This window comes from Ips typographus, linkage group LG4, assembly GCF_016097725.1.
Source record: "Ips typographus isolate SLU linkage group LG4, UJ_Ityp_2.0, whole genome shotgun sequence".
NCBI classification, from domain to species: domain Eukaryota; kingdom Metazoa; phylum Arthropoda; class Insecta; order Coleoptera; family Curculionidae; genus Ips; species Ips typographus.
In genome coordinates this window covers 1971805-1988535 of record NC_138425.1, presented here as the reverse complement: position 1 = coordinate 1988535, position 16731 = coordinate 1971805, and the positions used below count along the sequence as shown (strand labels likewise).

Here is a 16731-nt window from a genome sequence, read left to right as displayed (position 1 = left end):
GTGTTTAATACTAATTACTGGGAATCGATTGAAGACATGTATTTAAGTGGGATTGCTTTCTGGTTTCAGCAACTGATTAAATTCAATGATTGCAATAGTGAAATGTAGATAGATAATTAAATCTATCTATTAAAGCATTGAGAGTGGAAAGAATACAGTAAATTTTAAGACTACCAGTATTTTTTTAGCTTCAGTCAACTTGAATCTTGCTACATATTCTTTTTAATGACCGCGATAAAGGGCCTAACGACAATTATTCTTAAATCTCATATAATTTACCAGACTGGTTTAGGTTTAAACGGCATGCTAATCAGGCTATAAAGTTGACTTATATACCTAATTAACCCTGCACTAAAATGTGCAGAGGAACCATAAATTAGGTGAATAATAATTACACTGCCAGATTTTAATAAGAAACCATATGTGGAACTGCCTAGGCAAATCGTCTCCATATAGGGAAAATTGCCTCTTAGCATGACCGTTTCGTATTGGAAACTGCTTTGGACACGCGGTCAAAAGTTTTTTTTAGCAAAATAGTAGTTTCAGTGACTGGACATTGATTTAATCAGAAAAGAGTGAAATTTGTTTTTATGAGCTTTGAAGGTTGACCGCAACGTGATTATAATGGAACTCGAAAAAAGTAGGTTTGTCCAAATTAGTCGTCTTTAGTACATTTTTTATCAGAAATTGTCAACACCAACTTGGAACTACTTTTGGTATTTACCACCCTTTATTTTCCCGTTTGAAGAGGGTTTCTGTGTATAACTCTGGTAACCGAGATGGATAACCCAATATCCATTTAAGTCGTCGTCAAAAGGGCGTTTTATGTGCCGGGAGCCTAATCATTTAAGCGTTCGTTTGCCCTGCGTGCGTGCATCGAATATGTCCTCGAATACATTAGAATTTATAATACCCCATACCCACGCTCTTGCTAATCCCTAGCTGCCCCCCTCATCGGACACATGACATATTTTACACACCCTGGAGTGGTGCCATGTATTCAATGATACTTTACCGGCTCTATTTGCTTCGATTCTTAGACTTTATAGTCATTCTTTCATACAGGGTGAGTCAGGGTTCACTACAGTGTGTACATTGTAATTGTGGAGATCCTAAAGAGTAGTATTAGAAACGTACGTAGTATATATAGTTGGATTTTTACCTTTTGAGAATGACGTCATCGTTTTACATCTTTGTTTCTCGCATATCAAACATGTGAAATAAACAATTTTAGCAAAAAAGGCACGTTAATTTTGTCGTCCTGTCAAATTGAAAACGTTGACATTTACTGTCACTTTGATTTAAACGAATATCAAAGGCCCAAATGCTAATTCTAAATGTGCTGCTTTTTTTCGAGTACGAAAAGAAACAGTTTCCAGATGTCAACTGAAACGCTCATGATCATTCATTTTTCAAAGCATGTGTAGGTTAAAATTTGTGATCTAATTCCAGACATGCGTGTTTTTTCACCTGCTTGACGTCATTCTCAAAGGGTAAAAAATTGACTATATAAACGTACATTATTGCATGCGCGGGACAAAGACAGAAAACGAAAAAAATATCAAGTAGGCCATATTTTCAGCGCGCTGTTGCCAAACGCCAATACCGTCGACAAAATTTGACAGTATTGGTGATACTTGGCGTTTGGCAACAGCGCGCTGAAAATATGGCCTACTTGATATTTTTTTCGTTTTCTGTCTTTGTCCCGCGCATAATGTACGTTTCTCTGTCCGTTAGACGGTTTTTCTATGGTCGGTTTTGGATTTACCACACCTGTATAGAAAAATTGATATTTCAAGAATGAATGAAGTTATGTAATATAAAATTTTTCACAACTCTCATATGAGTTAAAATAAAAAAACATATCTTCTATCTTCTTGATTCTGATAAACAAATACTGCTTTTGTGGTGCCACTTCGTTGGTCTGGAATACTAAATTATATTTTTATTTCAGGATTATCACACTTGGGTAAATTCGAGCCCACCCTAATTAATTAGGGGTTTCAGCAAAAATTTATTTGATTATCGTAAAACTAGGCGTTAATGGTAAATAACGTCTCCCACGTTTTAATGACGTTTGCCAATTTTTATTGTGGCAATTCTCTACGGTCTTTCTCTCTCTAGACAATAGGAACAACGATGTGTATTGTTCGAATATGGGGGTGGCCCATGTTGCTATTCATAGATGGAATATTTACCCGCCCCGACCTTTTTTTTTGTCATAGTCCGTTTTTAATTTAAATAAAATTCAATCTTACTTATTACATTATCGTGAAACGAAAACAATCTCCTTTCTATGCCGGTCGAAACAAAATTTTCCGGAAAACGAAACGGTTTAATTAAATGGAAATGTGCTTCGCGTTTCAATTAGAGAAAGACGTTTCCTTCGCATTCCTAAACGATTCATTTGTACCGCTTTTCGGGCATCGTTGGCGAAATTAATTTGTCCGAGAAGTTTGTAATTTTTAATTGTCTTGTCGCCACAGTTCTTTAGATAAAGTCCGAGTAACGGAAAACGTAGACGACTAATTTTGTAAATGCAGAGTTTGTAATTAGCTAGCCTTAAGTGACTATTAAAATCAACTTGGCCTATTTTACCCGACGTAATTAAAGAGACAATTTTGATTATTTTTGTTGTTATCAAAAAACAAAAACAAATTTTGATCCGCGCAACTACTAAATATTTCTATACGAAAAGTTTAGAATTAATGGATTTTCTCAAATACTTTGCTGCAAGAAGTGACGTTTCAGATAAAGTAATAATTAATCTCTAAACAACAAACTGCTTCTATATAACCGTGAAGTGAAACTTTTTGTCGATTCTTTGGAATTACTGCCGAACATTTATCTTTCCTATAACCCCCAAAAAGAAAACAATCTAAGGGCGCTAAATCATGGGTTCCCGACAAGCTATTCTTGCCGTTATGTTTGCTTTCTCCTTTTTTCCATTGGGCTTATTTTTTAAGCGAGAAATACTGGGATTAAACTTTTGCTGAAACTACCGCTTTGTTTCTGGTTATTATTAAAATATGCATTACACGAGTTCTTGTTCGCGCAACTTTTCCGTTTGACCCTAATGTAAGATAATGAATACTTTAAGCAAACTACCCTGTTCTGCTCTAAGCCCCAATGCAAGTTTACGGAAATTTAGGGTTTGATTAAACATTTTCTCTAGCTCGTAGGGAAAATCTCATTTATATTCTCAGGCAGCTGTCACTATAAAGGTACGTTTCCTGAATCTTTGGAATACAAAGTAATCACCTTTACCACTAGTTGTGAATTAAAAACATGTCATTTTGTTTATTAACGGCACGTTGTAAGCGTCGAGAGGTTAATGCTATTTAAAACGACAGTTTAGCATGCTTAAACTTTCAATATATTAAAAGTTTCAGTGTTAAGGCTCCGAACCAAGGTTAAGTTCAATACAGAAAGGAAACGCCGTGACGTTTGGGTGTGGCGAGGGCAAACCTTGTCAGTTTAGTTTGAACATCTCGTATATTTCTTAAAAAATACACCGCATCTGCCATATCTCACTGGTCTATTAAGTGTATTCACGCCCTAACGTGGATGAACACCGATAACCTCTTTAAGTAAGTTCCCTTGTTGCCGTGTCAGACAAATTGAGCCCAATAGAAGTTTAATTAAGGTTTCTCATGTAAGAGCTTTCCGACTAATTTTAGCAAATTCTAGGAAGCAAGCAGCTTAATGAGCCGTCTATGAAAACTATCCAAAGAGGGATCAAATTAATTAGTAGACAACCCTAATTTTGTCAACAAGAATCAATAATTATTATTTGCATAGCTTTTTAATACAATCCTCAGCTTTGAAAAAGTTCTCATTATCAATATAATGAACTAAATTCTTTATTTATCCGTTTCAATAATACATAATAGGGGCTCTCACTTATCTGAACAAAGAACGCTTATTCGCATGCTAAATGATCTTGCTGACGACACGTCCATCGACAAAAACTGGTAGCACAATCGGATGTCAATCCATTAGCCGGTCGAAAAAAAATGCCATTCTCGGTTTATCGGCTTTTTCTAATGTAATTCGATTATTTATTGAATTCGACTCGCGGGATTGATGATTGGGATGTCTGGAGGTTGATTAACCAGAAGGCAAACATTCTGCATCAACGATTTGGTATAATGTAATGTAAGAAATTCCGAATGTAATATCAAATCTGATCTGAAGATGGTTTCTTGTTACAATGCAGTGGAACGATTTTTCCAGATCATCAATCTTGCGGTTTTGCCTGGAGAATTCGGAAAATTATAAAAAGAGCGTGAAAAAGCCAAAATGGATTTTCTCGAGTGGAGGTGACGTGTCATCCAGGAAAAAAAGGTCGAAAATTAACAATGTCAGCTGTATCGATAAAGGAAACTTAAAGTGGGCTAGATCGTTGCAAAGATTTATGTTCGGATCGGTTTAGGGTGCTGGATTGTGACATAAATATTGAGGGAGTGTATTGAAAGTTGAGAATAAACTTTTTAAATTTATTGAACGGTTGAGTTGAATAATGTGGTTAAAATTTAACGCAATGTTTGTTTGAGCAAGCAAAATGGGGTCGAATCTAGCACATAAACCAGTCCTGTAATGAAACAAAGAGGGTTGTAGTAATTGTGATTGAATGGCCGTGTCAACATTGTGATTAATTCTGTTATTTTGTTTCAGGTAAGAGACAAACAGATCCACCGCAACTAGGTAAAAGTAATCGAGACGAAGCCCCTGCATAGGGGGTAAACAAAAATGGGGCTTCTTTAAAGTAGCGCACGATAGAGGTAAAGCCACTTCGACTGCGAAGTAATTGAGGCAAAGTAACCGGAACGTCGAAACAAAAAGGCTAAAATTTCTATACAAACAAAACCAAACCAGACCTTTTCAAAGGGCTCTTAAGCCGTTTGCGCCAGTAACTTTTTACGTTGTTGCTGTGCCTCAAAAGCGGTAATTGACTATAATGAACCCTCAAAGAGAAAATGTTTTAGATTGAGGTAGTGGAATGCTTTTATCGGTTAGGTGCAGTGTCGAAAAGGAAGAGTCAAATCCGTATTTTTAGGGAAGAACACTGGTATTTGAGTTTGTTTTGTGTACAATAGTAGGGAGGGATAATCAGGAAGTAGTTCTTTGCTAGCAAATTTCAATTTATAACAATAATTCTGATTCTGATATAGTTTTATGTTTGGGTTATTCTAATTTTTAACATTAGGAGGAGTAAATGCAACATTTTTCAGGTTTAGCCAGAGATGTAAAAGCGGTAATTTTCGGGTCGGAAAATTTCCATTTTTGGAAATTTACCTTGATAGGGAACACAACTGTCAAACTTATCATGCATTCTAATGAGATAATTTCAGACATCTAAATTTAATGATTAAAAGTACATTAAACCATTCAATATCAATCCAAATTATTGAATGGTTGGTATAATTAATTAAAAAACGAATTATTGTTGAATTTTTAGATTTTCCAAATTTTTACCAGGAATTATTTATCAATTTATGCAAAAGTATAGTAATCTGATTTAATTGAAGAGATGTTCTGTATCTTCTCCCTTCTGGACAACACATTCCCGGTATAAGCTTCAATTTTTCGGTACCGTGACATTTCTACTATATATAGTATACAGGGTGATCAAAAGACAATTTCAAGGGCCACAAATTGCAATATTAAACCACCCTGTGACTGTCAAAATAACAGAATTATGCGCTGTCAAAATCAAACTTTACAAGAAATAACTCAGTTTTAACAGTAAATAACTCGCGGTTGGTCAAAAGAGAATTTCAAGGGCTACAAATTGGTATATTGAACCACCCTATAATTGTCAAAATAATCGAGTTATTGACAATACAATGGAGTAGTTTACAGGGTGATTTAATGAATTTTTAACATCCTTGTAATTTGATTAATTTTTATTTAAAAAAAAAAAAACAAATATGAATCTCGTAAATATTTGCATACACTTTATTCCTAGATAATCCATTATTATACAGGGTGTCCCAAATTTTAACAACCAACCAAACTAATAATTTTTTATTCGATTTTTCAGAATCTACATTAAATTCTAGGCTTACTTGATGTAAAATATTTGTATCGATATTCAATTGTTTTTGCTCTAGCAGCCTTACTTTGACCACCCTCGTCGAAAGCAGAAATTTCCAATTTGAGCAAAATTTTGGTGCACTTTTCCAGAAAATCGTCCATAACTCGGTTATTTGAAACACCCTGTATAAATACGCCGTGTAACAAAAGAAAGCTAATGAATGGGGCTATCACGTGACGTTGAGCGGACCTTCTATACACTTTTTTTAGTAACACGCACCTTTTGACTTTTGAAAAATTAAAAACTAGAATTGTCAAGAAATTTCAAGTGAACATTTTTTATTTTCAAAATTAACCTCAACTGTCTAAATACCTTCAAGTTATAAAATAGTACAAAAATGTAAAAAACTAATTATTTTTGAATTTTTCATGAAAAATTATCCGTAAATTTTACATCCCTGGGTTTAGCTGCCCTATGCTTTCTTTACTTTGTAGAATTTATTGTAGAACTACGGGCGCCATCTATTCGTTGCACGATGAAACTTCTAGTTATGTAAAATTGCCTGTAGGTGGCGTCACTATTTCTAAGCTGCTCTGGCAGAGTTAATACAGGCGCGTTTCTGCGATCCTGCTATTTGTTCGTATTTGACGGCGGCAAAAGTGGTTTGGCCGCCTCCGTAATGTTCCTAAGGCAATTGGCCGGATGTTAGGGCAGGTCTGGCGGAGTCCCACGCGCTCCTCTTGGCGTAGTACGCTACGTTTACGGCGCCTCTGCTCTTTTTTGTTGTTTTCTGCACCAGCCATAAATAGACACAACTTACCAGTTATGGTTGAAAATTTCAGTTAGATAATGAGCCAAAGTCACTTTATGGTAACATATCTAAGGCCAACCACCCACGTGGATTAAGTGCATTAAAGTTGACACTGTAGAGGAGCAAAATGCGAAGGCGTTTTGAAACTCATTGCCGTCTGTGCCGCCTATTTTTTTTTTCTTGCATGGGCAATGCACTCGCAAGCCTGCAAGAAATACACGACTTACGGCAGACAATCTTTGAATGTTTTCACTAGAACACTCTGGTTATCTATTTATTTGTTGTCTATACGCCTCTGTTGCTTGGAGTGGAGGAATGGCAAATATACGTCTTATTTGACATCCCGTATGCATGCAAAAGGAAAAAAGTTGAAAATAACATTCTATATTTACCGTCCGCAATATTTCAACACCTACGATGAGTCGACCAGACAATCCTACGTGAAAATTGTGTTTATGGGCAATTAGCACCTTTTCATATCTGACAGCCTACATGTTGCTCTATAAAACTACAATCGCTCAAATATTGAATTTATTCGTTTTTTGATAGTGTTTTAAATCAACAGAAAGTCAGTATTTTTGTTGATAATTATTTGAGGATATTATGGAGATTATTACAACAAGTTAAGCAAACTCTCTGCAAAAGTAAATTTTAAGAGAAGCTATCTTCTTATGATTAGCAACAAATATTAATCTTTCATTCTGCATGTATGATTGTATAAATCATTTCTGCGATATCTAAGAAATCCTTCGGATGTATTTATGATTCGTACACAGCATTTGATAGCTTCACAGAACAAATCAGTAATCATGCATTAATTCAGTGAAGAAAGACGTTCTCTTTAGGAATTCGTACACGATCTCAAGTCAATGGACTGTCAGGCTCTGCAATAAGTAACCCATCTTAGTGTATGTAATTAAGTAAATACATGAACTACACGGTTTGTTTTCGTTTCGGTCTCATTTTAGACGAGAAAATCGATACGACGACATAACAAAAATGCCTTCTCAAGCATAACATTATATGCTCATGATATGTATACGTAATATAAGTGGAGATGCGAGGAGCTCGAAGGATTCTGCATGAGTGCTCTTGAATATCAATCCACCAGACCACCCGGTTATATTAAAAGAATGTAACCGGCCATCCAGATAAACCTACACACGACAGTTATCTAAAACGGTTTATTAATATAACTTACTCTTTTACAGCAGATATGTTTCAACGTCTTGGTGATATACAGGGTGGTCCAGTTTTAAATGTCAATAATTCACCAATCAAGTTGACATTCATTATGTCATTTTCCTGAAAAGTGCTTCCTAAGGAAATTACAGTCCTTCAAATTTCTGTTTAAACAATCGTTTTTTTTGTCATAACTGTCAAACCGTTGGAGCAATATTGATCAAATTTGGAACAAGCACTTTATTACACGTTATTACGGTCAAAGACCCAAAACTAACCCAACCCAACTTAAAAATTGTCTTGGAAACGGAAAATTCACTTAAGAAGTTTAAAAAATATTGCTGTAGCCAGTTTTCATAGTTTCCAGACAAACTAAAAGACTTTAGTTTTGAAAATTGAATTAGAAAAGATAAACATTTCAGAAGCTTAAAAATTGTGTTTGTAACCAGTTTTTATGCAAATCGAGAGACTTTAATACTAAAAATTGACTTGTAGACATAAAAACTACTTTTTCAAGAATTTGTTACTACAAATTCATACATTTAAACCTTAAAAATTGACTTGAACCCCAAAATGTAACTGAACTAATGAAAAGTGACATCAGAAGCTTAAAATTTGCATTTGAAGTAAGTTTTCATAATTTGAAGACAAATTTCAATATTTTAGTCTTGAAAATAGTCTTAGAGGCAGGACATTGACATTAGATTCATGAAAATTGTCTTGAAAACTAACTTTTCGTGCTTTTTACTTTGCTTTTCATTTTCTTCGAATTCTGGACTAATTTTAGTGCTTTAAAACTGCTTTCAGCTTGGAAAATCGGGTTTCAAGACTATCTTCACCAAGTTATTGACATAGCAAATTTAAAAAACAATTTTTACATTCTTCATAGACTTAAAATGACATTCCAAGCTTTGTCACAATTAAATCGACTTTTAGACACCTCAGTGCTAAAAATTCGGGTATTTCTTAATAAACTAGACTGTTTTTAATGTTTTAAGGCTGTTTTCAGTGCCTCAAATCGAGTTTCAAGACTATGTTTACAAAGTTTTTGACTTATCAGGCCTAAAAGCCAGTTTGTCCACTGACCATAGTCTTGAAAACGTTATTTCAAGCTTCTTCACTATTAAATTGACTTCTACACTCATAGGTGCAATAAATTGTAGCACCTCTAAGAAATTCAGACTGTTTTTAGTGCTTTTTAAGACTGAAAAATCGAGTTTAAGACTATTTCCAAAAGTCAAGTTTCTTCAGTAATAAAAGTAAAAAATGTTGGTACCAAATGCTACAATAATAGTCTTGAGAACTAATTTTTAGAAATAAAATGTCCGAAAATTTAATTTACTTCTAGACTTGTTGTCCAGTCCAAAAAATTGAGTGGTACACCAATTAAAGTCTTGAAAATATACTTTTGGACTCTCCTTAGTCCTAGTAAAGTCAGTTCTAGCATTAAAAGTCAACTTTTATATTATTTTTAGTAGTAAAAAATGAGTCTCATGCACAATACAATCTTTGTCTTGATTTCCGGACTTTTTTTAGTTCTTGAATGCCTGTTTCAAACACTCAACCAGGATGACAGTCTGAGAAAGCGAATCATAAGACCATTCCTAGTAGTAAAAAGCAAGTTTTTAGACTATTGAGTACAAATTCGGACTTTCACAAGTCTTGAATGTTCAGTTTTAAACTATAAAACGATTTTTAAATGGAAATTTGGAGGACTGTATCTTCCTTAGGAAACGTTTTTCAGAAAAATGACGTAATGCAAGTCAACTTATTTTTTGATTGGCTATCAAATGGTGAATTATTTACACTTAAAACTGGACCACCCTGTATTTAAGGAAACATTTCGTTGTTTTAAAGGAATATGAAAAATCATACGAATATTTTTTGTAAAATTCGTTTTATCCGGGATTGTAGTCTTGCAATGCAAAACGATCGAAATACACAAAATCTTAGTAAATTCCCATTTGACAATTTTCTCTTAGGATACTATATGGTATAAATCATCCTTTTCTTTCTCACTTATAACATTTACCTATTTCTATTTCTCTTTCAAAATTAAGCTTACATAATTTCTACTAGATTTGTTTGAATATAAATTATTTTGTTTTTGTATAGGTTTATCTCCTTTGGACAGTTCAGATCGTAAACTATCCATTATACTTGCTGGATTTAGCCTTTTTGACAATTCTGCTCATAGTTCAATTTTTGCTTTCTCTCTGGGCGAAATTTTTTGTCCAGCTATCATCTCAGTACTAAATTTGATGATGTGATTTTCATTCTTTTTGTCCTGGTCATATTTTGCTGACTCTTTCTGTAATAAATAAATGCACAATCAATAATTATCGATAAAAAGGAAAACATTGGTATATTCATGTTGTACAATCAATTCTTGAGGATTTTATTTGTGGAATAAAATGAAGATAACGTCGTTAATGAGTAAAACAGAAAATTCAATGACCGATGAGTTAGATAAGGATTGTAAATCAATTGGATCAATCATTTCGATCCAAAATAGTCAAGAATCATCATTTTAAGAATCTCGTTGCAAATCTAGTAAAAATCTAGTCTTAAAGTCAGTAAAGCTACTAATAAGTACCCATCAGGATATGAATTCCTCAGAACTGAATAGTACTCTTGACTTTAAAAATATTTATGAATGGAAATAGCGTGACTTATAAATCTGCTTTCAAGACTAAGTACCTTTAAAGAGCACTGAAATAAATCAATCTTTCACTTTATAATTTCACTTCAATTGCTCATCTTAGATAGAGGCATTAATCATTAACGTTTAGGACCATAATCGGCAGTAGTAGTGCTACAGGGTGATTTATGCAGGAAATTATTTAAATTACTTGGCTAAAGTCAGTTTGAACGAAAGTGTCCCACAATCTTGATGGTTTATCTAAACTGCTGTCTGTAAAAACTTATTTGCGTCGCCCGTACAATGCACAACGCATCTCGTATCCTCTAAATGCGTCTGCACGACGCATACCAGACTCGAATATCTATTAAAGTGTAAAATACAGATGTAAAGTCTGCTCAGCCAACGTACTTGCACGGGGTGGCGGTACCGACAACAACGGGACCAAGCCCAAGATCGTCTATAAATACCGGACGTGTCCGGGACGCCCATTTAGTCCCACGGCGTCGCCATACTCACACAGAATTCACATCAGACTGGTGGTACCCATCGCTGGTGGTGGATCAGTTGAGTTCGAAACGTTTTGGTTTGAACGAGTCGGTGAAAACGTGTCGGTAAAGTGTGCCCGGTGATTTTTTAGAAATTTTGAAAAGGTTATTGTTGGTTTTGGACAAGGTTGTCTTAATTGTTCAATTTAAGTTAATTTTTGTTTATTTTTTGCTTTTACAATTTTTTTAGTATTTATCTGTAAAATATTTTTTTGCACTAAATGATACTCAGTATGTCCCATTTTAAATTAGAAATTTCTGTTTTTTTTTTTTAAACTACACTTGGTTTTCATTTCTGTGGTTTACCAAATTTAAACTTTCAAAGACTCGTGTATTTTTTAGTATTCACATCAAAACCAACAATCTTTTTCAAACATTAAACACTACGCAGGTTTTTCGGGATTCGACGCGCAGTCGCATCTAAATAGGCAACCCTCCTCACGCACAAAAGTCAACCAAGTTACTAGTCCGTCGCAATGGAGGCTGCGCCGCAGGTAACAGCCAATTTCGATTGGTGGACGGCATTAGGCCGAGGGCATTGGGGTTGCCTCACGTCTTGGTTGCCGGTTGCCCCATTCGTTTTGTTAGGCCTGACGCTAGCCCTGATAGTCAAGCTTCTTTATGCAAATGCTTTCGGATTGAGATTGCTACTACGTTTTCGCAGGGTACATTGGCCTCATTTAGTGTTGTCTAGCTTTAACTTGACGTATTATACCACTGAATGACATAAACCTGATTAAGTTACCTAGGAATTCAGTGTTGTAATGCAAAACGAATTGAATTGTAGAAATTGACCATTCTTGAATGTAATATAACTTTCCTCACATTCATATTACTAATATCAGTTTGCATGCCAGAATAAGTATTCAGTTACTACGATTGAGGAACCAGTCCTGATATCAATCTGTTGCGTCCGTCTACTAACTATTGTGTTACTGAATCGAGATATTGTTTTGCACTCTGTTTTGTATGCTTGAGCGAACTAGATCTTGCTAACTAGTAGAGCGCGGCCGGACAAGTTGTAACCATACTGTATATTTCGCGTACCGGTTAATGAGTGAGTGACTCATCGGCTACTAATGCAAATTGATGCATCCGATAATTAGAGGCGATAATTGTTAGAAAACTGGACTTTTCTTATTAAAAAAATGCAGCGAATGCCAATAATTTACGTTTTGATGCGCCATTCTTAAATTGGAATATACGCTTCAGTTGTCTAGTTGATTAGGCCGAAGCTCTAAACGGTCATTTTGTATGTTTATATTTAGATGGTATGAAAATAGCACGAGTTGGGGTAGACTGAAATAAAGTGAAGGTGAAGTAAAGACGAAGATGTTACTTATGGCTGGTGAATTACAAGAATTTTTGGCATTTTACTACCAAAAATATTCCAATCATTAGCCTAAAAGGTCTGTGAACTTTTACGATTAAGTTATTAAACTAAATAACGTGGGTAGACAACTGTTACATTGAGTTTCATTAAACAGATGCTATACATTAGTCAAGTCAAGATTTGTTTTTATCATTACCATTAAAATGCTTACTCTTAATCGACTGTAATGTTTGTTCAATTGTGTTATCAAATAAAAGGTAGTTTAAGCGAGCAGAGCGTGAAATCAATGTATTAAAAGTTAATTGTACTTTGATTCTGGAACTCCCTTCTCCATTCAATTGACGCTCAATTAAACACCGAATTGTTCTTCTAAAACCAAACCATTGTTAGCAAATAGAGTTAATTATGTAACTTTTTCAGAACGCTGAAGCCACCCCAGCTGCAGAATCTCCGGTCAAGACTGAAGAGTCAACTGAGAGCGCAGAGGCTGTAGTAACGAATGGTGAGCCCGAGCCAGCGGCCAAACCAGAAGAAGCCGAAGCCACAAAGCCGGCTGAACAGCCAGCAGCTGAACCCGCTCCAAAAGTCGAGGAGGTTAAAGAGGTAGAACCTCAAAAAGAGGCTGTGACCGCCGAAGCAGCACCGGCTGAGTCTGCTAAAGCTGAAGAGGCCAGTAAAGAGGTGCGTACCGAGGAAGTGCCTCCGCCGTTACCCTCCTCCAATCCTCCCTCTCCCGTCACCGCTTTTGCCGAATCGACCAAGGCGGAGAGTGCTCTAATTTCGGGACAGATCCCCCAAGAAATCGAACAACCTCCTAAAGTTGAAGAACCTGTAATACCTCTCCCAGTTGAACCAACTCCAGCTCCTGTTGAGTCAGCTCCAGTTGAAATAACGTCGGTTGAGGCACCCCCAGTTGAACCAACTCCTACAGAAATACCGTCTGTTGAACAGACTCCATCAGTTGAACCATCCCTAGTAGAACTAGCACCTGTCGAACCAACTCCAGTAGAAACATGTCCAATTGCACCAACTGCAGTAGAACCAATCCCTATTGAGTCATCTCAAGTTGAACAAACCCCTGTTGAGGTATCTCCAGTAGTAGAATCAATCCCTATTGAGTCATCTCAAGTTGAACAAACCCCTGTTGAGGTATCTCCAGTAGTAGAATCAATCCCTATTGAGTCATCTGAAGTTGAAGAAACCCCTATTGAGGTATCTCCAATAGTAGAACCAACTCCTGTTGAGTCTCTTCCCATTGTAGAACAACCTACTCCATCTGAAATCGAGCCCGTAGAACCTGTGAGTGAATTACCCCCACCTCCAGTCGAAGCTCCTACGAACGAATCTCAACCACCTGCAGAACCAGTTTCTGTACCTGAATCCACTAAAATTGAAGAATCCCCGGTTGCTCCACCGTTAGTAGAACCATCAACTCCGCCCCCGACTCCTGCAGCTACTTCCGAAACCGCTCCCGAGCAAATTTCTCCTCCGCCTTCAGACGTTTCGGAACCCGTGGCTCCGGCCGATTCCCTGCCCGACATCTCCACCGAGTCCCTCCCCAGTTTGCCCGAACCAGTCTCGGAAAGTTTAGCGCCCCTGTCCCTCCCTCCCGTCGATTCCGTACCGGAACCGATCGCGCCCTCGGAACCCGTTACGTCACCGAAGCCTGCCGAAGAAGTTTCCCTAACGAATGGCAATATGAATGGACACAGTTCTCCGTCGCCCGTGGACGAACCAGTATTAGAAACGGAGGTGCCAGGACCCACGAAACAGGTGATTAGTCGCGCAGGCCTGGAAGCTGAGTAGTTTTTTTTTGGCTGCTGCTGGGTGGGCAAAAGTGCTCTTTTTAGTGGGATTTCATTTAATGATTTTTTGACAGTCCGCTCTTTAATGGCTGAGGGTGAAAGTCAAAATTACCACAGAGTTGTTTTTATATCTTAAAATAATTACACATTAGAACAGTTTCCGTTTAGGTAGTTGTTTTTCAGTATCATACTACATAGTTACTTATAAACTTAGGTTGATACTATTCCTAGATAAACAGACGAGAATAATTATTGCAATTGTTATACAGTAATGAGCCTAATATAATCAATTCTGTGATAGAGGAAATAATTTTTGGCTCTACTAACTTTTTAGCACTCCAAATGAGGAAAAGATTTATTTTGCACTAAAATCTATCACTTCTTTCCGCTCTAAATTGTATCATACAAAAACAAACACTTTTTGCATCACCCTAGCGTATGTTTTGGTAACTGACACTAAAAACTGAGTTTGCTCGAGTTCTATATAGTTGATTGATTGCATTTTAGACGGATTTTTAAATAACAAACCTCCTCCTCCTCCTCCGCAGAAGATTTTTCGATATCTAACCTGACTTGCGACCGCGGATTGTGTTTGTGCTAACATTTGTGCTGTTTTTTTTCAAATTTTTTGATGGTTTTTTACTAATATCCTCTATTGGCATCAACTTGGTTTCGTATGTTGTTTTCCTTTCCAGTTTGTGGCCTTTTAATTTTTTAATAATCAGTTGGTTCCTTGCATCCTCCTATTTATATATTTTTATTTGTAAATATATAGGTTAAACGACACTAGCTCGGAAATGCAAATAGTGATTTTTAGCATTCAGATCAGAACATTTGCAGTGTTAGTAATTAAAATATGTATTCTGAATGGATCATTAATTTAGCGCCAGTACAAGTTTGGTATTTTGGAAAAATTTTTAAATGCAAATAGTAAATTAATATGCACTTGGGTTGAGGACTAACTAAGGTTTTTAATTGGAGTAAATTTCAGGTTCTATCAGAGGCAGTAAAAGAGTGCGAAATTGCGGCCGAAGGTGGAGATAAACTGGCTGAATCAGCAGTAAGTTTTCATTTTCTAATTATGTTCAGTTTGATGACAAAAAGTCAAATTTGTATCACACTGTGTACTTATATTTGAGTATTTTTTCAGGTTGTAAAACTCGAAGAATAACCTGTTAAAATAACACCAGCATCATCAACAATTGGAACACGCAAAACAAAAAGAAGAACCATTCCCGGGCAGTAGCGGACGAGACTTTCGACCAATAAACCACCGTTTTAATACATATTACTAAACTGCCATATTTCAATTTTAAACACTTAGAGTTAAATATTTACTATTACAATAATGATAATATACAAACCAGTTATTAAATTGTCCAAGTCGCCGCGCAAAAATGAGTTGAGAATGTCTTTAATACTCCCCTTCCCACCCATTTTATAAATGTTTTATATATTATGTAATCTACGTTTCCCTTTTGGACAATTTTATATGTGCGAGCCGACTAATCGGTGTTTTTTTATCAATATAATATTATACAACTGTATCATAATAAAATTAGAGTTTAGTATCTTTTAGAGATGAGCTTCTTTTTTAAGTGATTATTATTTTTTAATAATTATTATTAGTGTAACTTTTAAATCTGTAATTTTACCTTATCAAATATGGCGTTTTTTTAGGTACATGTCTGTTCGTTTGCTTCACACTAAAACTTGGTTACATCACTCCTAATTTGTAAATGTGATTCGTTACTTGAAACTGGCAAAACAATAATCGCAAATCAGTTTTTATTATTCCTGTACAGATTTTATTAAACAAGTAGGTGGTGTAGAGTAGAATTTATAAGCCCTTTTTTAATAAAGAAATACACGGTCCATGTACACGGGCCTTTTGGGCTTAGTATACGTATAAAATGTGCTTCATATTTAAAGTAAAAACATAAAAGGTACCTCCGACACACTTATTTTGTCTTTTTTCGGCTGACAAACGACTGTGTTAAAACGACTAAATCAAAATTATCCCAACACCTCAAACCAGGAATTGTATAAATTGCAACGAAATTTACCCAATTGTGATCATTTCTCTTCCGAAAAAATAGTTAGGCTGTCTATGTTACATTGAATTTAGTTAAAATTGCCACCAAACTATTCTGATGGTCAACCACAGCTGTTTGATATTTCGCACCCTTAAATACTCCGACTTATCAGAATGGCTGTGCGAAAAGTAGTTTACGTAACGAGAACAGTTTCATGTACGTGTGAATGTGTTTATAATATAAATATATAATTAGGATGTTTCCTATAGAGTGTTTGTTCATCTTACCTATCCCATATTAGTTTTTTTAGGCGTAGGAAAGGAGTGTTAAACAAC

The 16731-nt window shown here is 35.7% G+C and overlaps 1 protein-coding gene and 1 long non-coding RNA gene across 9 annotated transcripts in view; one reads left to right on the top strand and one right to left on the bottom strand.

The window, feature by feature from the left end:
• Positions 1-16662, top strand: part of Akap200 (A kinase anchor protein 200) — a 39455-nt gene extending 22793 nt beyond the window's left edge. For 5 of the 8 annotated variants that reach the window (XM_081977860.1, XM_081977864.1, XM_081977865.1 and 2 more), the window contains exons 5-7: positions 12976-14328; positions 15352-15420; positions 15511-16662. In XM_081977860.1, the coding sequence (XP_081833986.1) occupies positions 12976-14328; positions 15352-15420; positions 15511-15531 (1443 nt within the window). In that variant the 3' untranslated portion in view covers positions 15532-16662. The remainder of the gene's footprint in view (positions 1-12975; positions 14329-15351; positions 15421-15510) is intronic. The other 3 variants (XM_081977867.1, XM_081977868.1, XM_081977866.1) reach the window with 3 other exon arrangements.
• On the bottom strand, positions 6362-7442 carry LOC145727983 (uncharacterized). The gene is made up of 2 exons (XR_014177977.1): positions 6861-7442; positions 6362-6810 (listed from the first exon to the last, which is right to left on the bottom strand). It is a non-coding gene; the product is annotated as an uncharacterized LOC145727983 (long non-coding RNA).
• Positions 16663-16731: the final 69 nt, after the last annotated feature.